The sequence below is a fragment of the Belonocnema kinseyi genome, chromosome 4 (genome assembly GCF_010883055.1).
Source record: "Belonocnema kinseyi isolate 2016_QV_RU_SX_M_011 chromosome 4, B_treatae_v1, whole genome shotgun sequence".
In the NCBI taxonomy this organism is placed as follows: domain Eukaryota; kingdom Metazoa; phylum Arthropoda; class Insecta; order Hymenoptera; family Cynipidae; genus Belonocnema; species Belonocnema kinseyi.
In genome coordinates this window covers 81,254,997-81,265,503 of record NC_046660.1, presented here as the reverse complement: position 1 = coordinate 81,265,503, position 10,507 = coordinate 81,254,997, and the positions used below count along the sequence as shown (strand labels likewise).

The following is a 10,507-nucleotide window of genomic DNA, read 5'->3' as shown; positions in this document are numbered from 1 at the left end:
TGAATACTTTTTTTCTGATTATTTAAAAGTATTTTAACCCTTCAAGTTAAGACTTGATTTTTGTACATGTACACACAGTGCTTTATGACACCATGGTCAGTAAATGCAACAAAAATCAAGTCTTAACTTGAAGGGTTAAAATACTTTTAAATAATCAGAAAAAAAGTATTCAGTAAAGAACGTTCAGGTTGAACATGATAGAGGCCCAACGTGAGTGATAATTTGGTTATTTTATAGAAATTTGATTTTAAAATGTTTGAAAGGACATTAAAATATGTTTATTGCATTAGATTTTATTTAAAATTCAAGAAAAAATTACGTTTGCTGTACTTTCGCAAGGTATTAAAATAATTGACAAAATAACATTCTCCTGGTTCATTTTATAGATAAAAATTCCAATAACTTCCTACTACAGTGTGCAGTTATTTATTCGAATTTTCAATACAAATTTAGACACGCTTGGAACATTGGATTTTTCTGCTTCAAACAATCTAATTTTGCAAGTGTGTCCAAATTTGCATGGAAAAGTCACATCTCTTCTTCCAATCTGTTTAGCATAAAAAGTGTTAACTTGCATATAATGAAGATTAAAAGAACTTACGTAATGTTCAATGAGCAGGTGATGCCATACTTGTGATTGACAATGTAGTTTCGATTGATATTTATCACTTTAGCACAGGCACACGAAAAAACATTTATTGGAACGTGTCAAATTTATCATCAAACACAGAGTTTGAGGGTAAACTGGTACGTGTAAATGAAATTTTTTTCCCGAACTACCGTTCAAAAGTTTAAGTCCACCTCTCTTTTGATGATTGATTAAGTTCTCTTCATTTTAAATATGCCAAAGTTTAAAAAATTTCTCTTTAAAGGATTAAATGATCTAAAAATTCTGTAGAAAATCAGCCCAGGATGAAGTCTATTTTTCAAGTAGATATTGCAAGAACATTGCATATTTCAATGTTTTCTGAATTTTTCAATAACTTCCTTGATAATAAATATTTTTTAATGTTCTTGGGCTCATTTTGAAGCTATTTTTCCACAGTATCATAAAAGCTAGAAATCTTGAAAATTGCCTTATCGAATGGCAAGGAATTGAATTTGTAACAAAAAAGTTGGAAAAATTTGAGAACATCTTATTTATACGAAAATCAGAATAACAAATAAACATATATTTTGAGGATATTTCATACAAACTTCATGACTATATGTTGCATATATTCTGCCAAAATATTTTGGTTACAACAAAGAATATTGAAATTTTACTAACGTTTTCTTTACAGCTTCAAGTCCTTGCAATTTGATTATGCAATTCTCAGGATTTATAATCATAAGCTTTTATGATACTGTCGAAAAATAGCTTCAAAATGAGTCCAATAACATTAAAAAATGTTGATTATTAAGGAAGTTTTTGAAAATTTAAAAAAATATTGAAATATACACTATTCTTGCAAATCTACTTGAAAAATAGACAAATAGGCTTCATCACGGGCTCATTTTCTACAGAATTTTTAAAGCATTTAATCCTTTAGGGAAGAAATGTTTAGCTTTGACATACTTAAAATTAAGAGAACTTAATCAATCATCAAAAATGAGGTGGACTTAAACTTTTGAAGGTTATGTTGGTTTCTATATTTTTATTCCTATAAGCTAATTTGGGTAAAATTGCAAAGACATCTTTAAATTCAGGTTATCTACCGTATCTGCAAAACCTGGAATTGTCAGGGAACATTTATGTACCTATAAATTTGATAACAATTAGTCTTTATTTGTAAAAGTAGCTTTATATGACTTTATTTAACTATTTTATTAAAAATTCATGTTTGTATTTTTCTTAGAATAAAGTTTTTAACTAAAAGTTGAATTATTTCTAGTTTTGGTTGAAAATTGATCGTTCTAAGTTGAAAATTCAAGTATCTGGTTCAATATTGTTCAATATTGATGTGATATGTTGAAAATTCGTTCTTTTGGCTAGAAAGTTAATATTCTTGGTTAAAAATGTATCGCTTTGCTCGTAGAATTCAACAGAAAATGAGCTATTTTGTAGCAAAAATGGTTTCTTACTATTATTTTTAAATTCATTTTAAATTGAAAATTTAGCTATTCAATTTTTTGATGAAATTTTTTTTTTAATCAAACATTTGTCTTTTGGTACAAATTAATCCTCTTGGTTGAAAATTCATCTTTTTGGTTAAAAATTTAACTATTCAAGTTGAAGTTTAATTATTTTAGTTGAAAATTCATTACTTAATTAAAAATGTAAAAGCATTTATCCTTTTTACTTAAAATCTAAATATATATTTGGAAATTTGTTTTTCTTTGTTGAAAATGTATAAGTATTCCGTTGAAAATTCATGTATTTGGTTATGTATGTATTTTGGTTATGTATGTATTTATCCATGTGTTTGGTTGACATTTAATAATTTTTAGTTGAAAATTGATGCATTTTGTTGAAAATTCGTCTTTTTGAATAGAAATTAATTTTCTTGGTTTAAAATTAATTTTTTGTGTGAAAATTCTCTTTTTGTTTGAAAACTCAACTATTCCAGTTAGATATTTATTGTTTTAATTAAGCATTTATCCTTTTTACTTAAAATCTAACTATATATTTGGAAATTTGTTTTTCTTTGTTGAAAATGTATAAGTATTCTGTTGAAAATTCATGTATTTTATTGAAAAATCATCTTTTTTATAGACAATTAATTTTTTGATTGGAACATTCATTTCTTTGGTTGAAAATAAAACCACTTTGTTTAAATTTAAAACCATTTCTGAAAATTCTTTTTTGTTTGTTAAAATTTGGTCTATTCCAGTTAAAGATTCATTATTTCAGATACAAATTTATCACTTTGTTTGAATTTTAGTTTGTTTGTTTGATAGAAAGTAAATTTTTTTTGATTCGACAGTCTGGTCTAAGTTTGTGTGTAAACTGATCTTTCTCTGATAAAAATTTTAATATTTGTTTGAAAATTAATCTTTTTAGTTAAAATTTTCACTAATTGGTTAAAAATTCATCTGTCATGTAAAGAAGATGCAATATTTTAGACTTTTAAGTGAAACTTTGTTGGAATTATTGTTCAAATTCATGGATTTTGGGACAAATTCAAGAAATGAGTAAATACGTTTATAGTATCATTTAATTATTATAATTACCTATGGTGTCATTATATTTAATGATATCTTGTAATATAATTTGTCAAAGCTTTCTAAATTAAACATATTAATTGAATCCCAAGAAACTAAAAAAAGCACATTATTTATAATGAACTCGCGAAAACTGTATACATATTCCGAGTCAATAGTTTTACAAAATGCGAAATATTTTAATGGCTCCCAACTATAAAAAATTATACATGAAAACAACTTTAGATACCTATTGGGGGGGAAAACCGGGAATTTCAAATTGCCTGATCACCAGGCACCATGATTATCTTTATAATCATTAAAAATTCCACCTCCATTAATTCTAATTGTTCACCTAAAAGTATATAATTTATTTCAGATTTTGATGGCGACAGTATTGTGATCTCAAGCGATGAGGAGCTGCAAATAGCTCTTTTGGAGACTCAAGGATCAGAAGTTCGCAAATTTTACTTGACTCTCTACTCCGAATATGAGCAACAAGGAACCCAGGCATCAGCCTCTGAACCAGGAGTTCGTCATACTGGCGTCACCTGTGACGGTTGTGAGAAGGGCGTTTACGGTTTTCGCTATAAATGCATCCAGTGTGCTGACTACGACCTTTGTATGGGCTGCGAGGCCCAGTCCCTTCATCCAGAACACTGCATGCTACGTATTCCGGTTCCAATGCAGTGGAAGAATCACTATACCAGACGTCTTGCTCGCCACATGAACAGAATCAGCAAGACTCAGTCTTTCTATAGTCCCTCTGCAAATGTCAAGGAATGCCCTTACCAAGGCACCAGATGCGAACCTCGATCGCGTCAGTTTGGAGACAGTCCATCCTGGATGGATCTCGTGGCTACTTACGTGAAAGATTGGACCGACGTTGCAAACGGCGGATGTCCTATGAAAGAAACTCAACAACCTCAGCAGTCGCAGCCACAGCCACAATCTCAAGGCCAGTCTCAAGAGCAACCAACAAGTGCCGCTGAAGCTCCAAAGGTGTCGAAGGAACGTGAATCGAATGCACACTCCCGCAAAAACTCACAATCCGACTCGCATATTGAATTCCTCAAGAATATCGGCGAACACATTGCCCAGTTCTTGGATCCACTTGGAATCGACGTTAATGTCCAGGTGAAGAACGACAAAGCTCAGAATACTACTTCTGGAACCAACACTCCAACTTTTGCTAGTACTTCTGCAGCATCAGTTTCAACGTCCACGCCAAAGCCCGAGGCGCCTACTCAATCCGCTGAAAAGATACAGGAGAAGACAGTGAAATTTCCAGAAGAAGAAAACTTGACGAAAGCTGACGATTCGGTCGCTTCAGGTGCGACTGCAATCTTGAATAGTTCCAACGAGTCTTCTAATTTGGAGAAGTCGAGTCATGATACTGAAGGATGGACCCTACTGAATGAGAATGACAGTCCACCGTCTACTTCTCGCTCGTCTCCGGTTCCTTCGCGTGCCGCCTCTGTTGCTGCTGACTTTACATCCACAGAAGCGGTAAGAATTCGAGAAAAGTCTTTGGAAATACTGCTTATTTACCCATTTTTAATTACCATTAAGACTAAGTAAATAGCAGTTTCAGGTGTCAAATTAAAAGAATTATAAGATCTGGGAACTTACGTTTAAAAAAATGCAAATCACTTTTTTTTTAAAGGTTTGAATTTAGGCTATGATGGAAATTCCTGTAAGAAGCACTTTAAGTCGCGTTTTTCTCAAATCACTTTTTATTTACCTTTTCAGATAAAGTCACTGTGGTGACTTTTTAAAATGAAAAGATCACTTCGGTCACTTTTGGGAGTTTTGCAAGGAATTGCTCAGAAAAGTTTGAATGTTTTGAAAATATTTTTAATATTTTAGGGTATTTTAAAATAATCCATGTTACTTTCTATGATTTCCCAGGATTTCAATTATTTTAAGGGATTTTAAAAGCTCTGAAGGTCATTTTAATATAGTTTTCAGAATTTCGGACAATATCAGATTTCATAGAATTTTACGGGATTTTACGGGATTTTATAATATTTTCAAAAGATTTTAAAGGATTTGAAACTTCTTAGGGCATTTATAATAGATTTCAATAATTTGATGCGATGCCAAAAAGTTCGAATGGTATTAGGGTTTAAGGGATTTCAAAAGATTTGAAATGTTTTAGGAAATTTACAAATATTTCAAGGAATTTTCAATTTATTTAAATCTATTAAAAGGATTTATTGGATTTAAAATATGTATCTTGGGGTATTTTGAAATATTCCCAGCCATTTTTAGCAGATTAAAAAAGTTGCAAGGGATTTATAAGGGTTGTAGTAATTTTAAGGGATTTTAAAAACTGAAGGTATTTTAATACATTTTCTAGGTGAACAGGAAATATAATTTTATGTAAATTCACGGGTTTTTATATTATTTTAATCGATTTCCATGGAATTATTCTCAAAAGTTTGGTTGATTTCGTATAATTGCAAATATTTTTAAATATTTTGCGAGATCTTTAAGAATTTTAAAAAGAGTGTTTTTAATAATTCCAAGTAATTTTCAAAAGGTTTTAAAAATATCAAGAGGTTTTCAAAAGTTGTAAAGAGCTTGATATATCTTAAAGTATTTATTATACAGTTCAATGATTTCAAGTGATTTCAAAGGATTTGAAAGATTTTACGGTATTGTTAAAAATTCCGAGGATTTACAAGAGATTAAAAAAATTCAAGAGATTTCTATACATTTGAAATATTTTCAGAGAACTTTAAAATATTGGAAGGAATTTTAAATTAATTTCAATCATATAAAGGAATTTTAAAGGATTTGAAATATTTTCGGATATTATGAGATTTCGAATTTGTTTAGATTTCAATAATTTGAAGAAATTTTAAATTATTTTGCACTTTTTCAACAATGTTCGAAAGCTTTAAAATGTTTGAAAATATTTCGAAATATTATAAAGGATTATTCATTTTGTAGGGTATTTTAAAAGTGTCCAGGGATTTTTTAATATGTTTCAATAATTTCAAGGGATTCCAAAGAATTTAAAAGAATTTTTTTTTTAATTCCAGGGAATTTTCAAAAGCTTAAAAAAGTTTCAAGATATTTCAAATGATTTAACACGTATAAGGATATTTAAAAATATTCCAAAGCATTTTCAAGAGATTTAAAAGATGTTCAAGGATTTAAAGGGGTTTCAAAAAGTTTGCATATGGTTTTAAAGGATTTTAAAGATTTTTAGATTTTCTTAAAGATTCCAAGGAATTTGAAATTTATTTCAATAATTTGAAGAGATTTCAATGATTTCGGGGTATTTTTTAAAAATAATAAAAAATAATAGAAAATATGTTTAAAAACTGTCCATGGATTTCAAATTTTTTTATGTATTTCAAATATCTTAGGGTATTTATTATACAGGTCAATAATTTGAAGTGATTCCAACGAATTTGGATGTTCTTAGGATATTTTTTAAAATTACAAGGATTTTCATAGAGAAAAGTTCAAGGGATTTTTAATACATGTGCAATATTTTAAGGAAATTTAAAAATATTGGAACGAATTTTTAATTTATTTCAATCATATGAAGGGATTTTTAAGGATTTGAAATATTTTAGGATATCTGGAAAAATTTCAAGCCGTTTTCAAAAGATGAAGGTAATTTTAATATATTTTTCAGGATTTCAGGAGATATTAGATTTTCATAGAATTTTATAAGATTTTATTATATTTCAATGGATTTTAGAGAAATTATTCACACAAAGTGAGAGATATCGTAGGGTTTCAAAGATTTTAAGCGAGTTTCAAATATTTTGTTGACTTTTGACAATTATTGACAATTATTCTTGAATTTTTGAACATTTTATCAACTTCTTTTGAATTCCCGTGCATTTTTTAAACTTATTGCAAGCTTACAATCAAAGGAATTTTTCGGATTTAAAATAAATAAAATTTAATGAAATTCTTTTGAATTGAACTTGAATTGTTTTGAATTTAATTTACTTTAAATTTTTTCAAAGTCACCTGAAATTCTTTGAAATTTTATCAATTTTTTAAAAATTCTTTTCAATTCAAACGGATAGTCATATTATTATTACATATTAGTCACTTTTTGTGCCAACTTTCACTGTTTTTTCAAATAAATTGGATTGTGGCATTCCTGGAAATAATAAATTAAAAACCTAAATTAAGAAATGTTCTTATTCCATTTATAAAAAATAAGCTAAAAATTTTAAAAGCTTATAATTAATGCATTTTCAATAATTCTAATGAATGTTCATAAGCTTTAAAAAGTTGTAAGGATTTTAAAAGTATTTTCTATATTTTAGGGTATTTTATAATATTTTAGTGGTTTTCAAAGAATGTATTCACGAGAAGTTAGGTATTTATTAGATTTTCAGATATTTGAAGAGATTTTAAATTACTTTCTTGCTATTTACCCTGAATTATCACTGCCTCAACTCTTTAAAATTATCTAGAATTCTCTAAAAAAAATTCAGTTAACTTCAATTCTCCTGAATTTGCTCAATTTTCATACTTTTTTTGATTTATTTCAATAGTTTGAAGAGAGATTTTCAAGATTTTTTTTTTAGATTTTAAAGAATATTTAAAAAAATGAAGAGGAAATGAATCAATTTTCAATTCTACTTACGGGGTGGTGGTTTTACTCAAAGAAAAAAATTCCCGTTTTTTCCCGGTTTGCAAACATTTTTTACGAGCAATGAAATTTAAAAAATCGAACTCTAAAGCTAAAAAATTTGCTATTTGAAGTAATAAAAACTGAGCTGCAAATTAAAACACTCAAAGTGGAACTTTTGAATTTTAAAATTTAAGTTTAAAAGTTTTGTTAATTCAAAAATGCATTAAAATGCTCAATAATTTACACTATAAAAAATGGAATGATCTAAATTGAAGAATCAATCAATAAATTCAAAAAATTTAATCGTATGGTTTTAAATAATTTGAAGGTAGAATCATTAAAATTGAACAATTACATTTTTTTATAAAACTAAACACTTCTTAAATTAAAAGTTAAATTATTTTAATTTTAAATAATTTAAAAATCCATCAAATGCTTCAAAATTTTATATTTAAAACTTGAAACATCTACATTTTGTTTTACATTTTTTCAAATTTTAAATTATTTCTAATATTATTCCAGAAATTCTAAACATCTTTTTAAAAAATTCGAATTATTTCTAAATGTCGCTTCTAAACATCTTTTAAAAATATTTGAATGTTTTCTTAAATTTTTCCAGCAAAAGTTTTTAGAATTCTGACAAATTAAAAAAATTTACTCAAAATCTTTCACATTAATTTTTGATAATTTTGTAATTTTTTTAAAATATTGTCTTAAAATTAATTTTGCAAAATAAAAAAACCATTTTATTTTTTCCAAATGAAATGGTTTTTATTCTTATGAAGTCTTTTAAAATTCTTTAAAACGTCTAAATTTTTCCCCCAAGTCTGCCGAAATCCATAGTTTGTTTTAAATTAGGCCGTGGGCTATTTGCCTCAAAATTCAACAATTTGATTTACAAATTGAAAATTTGTAATAGAACAATAGAAGATTTTAATATTTAATTTATAATTACTGATTTTAAATAACCAGTCCTATATTTCTAAATTTTAAGTAATTGTTTTTTTCCTTTAAATAAAAAATATCAAATTAAATGGCGAAGTAAAATTTTTAATTTAATAAAAGCCTTAAAGTTATTTTAAAATTGAAAACAGTTTATAAAATTTCAATCGGGCTTTAACATTTGATTAACTAATAAGACTTTCACATTGAAAAGTTAAATTTTTTACTTTAAAATCTGCAAATTCTAAAATTGTAGACGATTCCGAATCGTCTTGCAAAATTAATTATTATTTACTTTGTAAATATTAAAGTACAGTTCAATTTTAGAAATTATTAATCAATTTATATACACAGTTAATCAATTAAAAATGATTTTTATCCAAAATCATCTATTGAAGTCTTTAAACCTGCATTTAAAAAATCTTAAAATTAAAATGTACGCATAAAAATTAGTCTAAAATGGAAAATTTTAAAAGTGCACGATTTTTCAATTAAACATTCTAAACTAAATGGTATAATAATTGGAAAAGATAACAATTCAACTAATTATTTAAAAAACGGTTCAAATAAAAATTAGACAGAATTTTTTCTAAACATTATTTGTCAAATTCCCGGCCAAACAATAAATTCACTATCATTTCCCGGTTTCACGGTCCAGCGGTCACCCTGTACTTAATTCAATAGATTTTTTTTGAATTTTTAAAAGTATTTAATTAATCTCGAAGTCTTTTTAACCTTACCCTGAATTTTGAGGCATTTATTTAAATTGTATTGAATTCCCTTGATTTTTTAAAAGCCCATTTCAAATTTTCTGAATTCAATTAAGTTTTTTTTATATCTTTAAATTGTTTTCAGACAAAACCAACTGTACCATCTGAAAGTACATCGGCAACCCAGCCTCAGAAGCCACTTTACCCACCATTGCCAGAGGAAGGAAGAATTTATAAAGCTGCACAGCCAGGAGAAATGAACCAGCTTCATTACCACTCGAATCCAAAAATCCAGCGCGCTATCGAAACAATGATGGAAATGGGATTCTCTAATGAGGGAGGATGGCTGACACAACTTCTGGTGACGAAAGACGGTGATATCAGCAAAGCTCTGGATATTCTCGCGCCTATTCGTCGATAAGCTATTTATCTAATTCGAAATCGAAAATATATTATTCTATTTAGAGAGGGAAACCACCCTGTTAGGAGGCGATTGCACATTCCACTTTTTCTCGATGTTATCTTTCCTCGATACTAACAAACTGTAGATGGCGTTTAAGTCAAAAGTAAATCTTCAGGTAGAATTTACTTGTCTCTACTTCGTGTCTTTCGATGTATGCTATTCATTTCCCTGGTGATTGGATTAATCAATAAAGTAAATCGGTGTGAAAATCGATAGTTTTATTTTGTTCTATTCCCTAGTCATTTTTCAGGGAGGCCGCTAGACGAGGAATTTTTTGAGACCGGGAAATGACAGTGAATTATTTTTTTACCAGGAAATTTACAAATTTGTGGAAGAAAAATCTGTCCACGTTCGATTTCAACAATTATTAAATAATTAGTTGAATTTTTATGTTTTTCAATCATGCTGTTATTTAGCTTACAATGCGTAATTCAAAGTTTTTTTACTTAAAAAATTTTCCATTTACAATTTTTATTTTTAAGCTTATAGTTTTAATGTAAAGAATTTTAAAATGATTTCTTGAAGACTTGAACAAATAAAAAATAAAAGCCTTTGATGTTTAACATTTTGGATAAAAACATCTTCATTTAATGAATAAATACATTTTTTTAAATATATCTGTGCTTTAAGTAATAAAAAAAGGACAAATACTAT

General features: G+C 27.5%; 1 protein-coding gene across 1 annotated transcript in view; it reads left to right on the top strand.

Annotated features, from left to right (window-relative positions):
• LOC117170642 (sequestosome-1) overlaps window positions 1-10,062 on the top strand; it is an 18,045-nt gene extending 7,983 nt beyond the window's left edge. The window contains exons 2-3 of the mRNA XM_033357552.1: window positions 3,503-4,632; window positions 9,536-10,062. Coding sequence (XP_033213443.1) covers window positions 3,503-4,632; window positions 9,536-9,811 — 1,406 coding nt within the window. The 3' untranslated portion in view covers window positions 9,812-10,062. The remainder of the gene's footprint in view (window positions 1-3,502; window positions 4,633-9,535) is intronic.
• The last annotated feature ends 445 nt before the right edge of the window (window positions 10,063-10,507 follow it).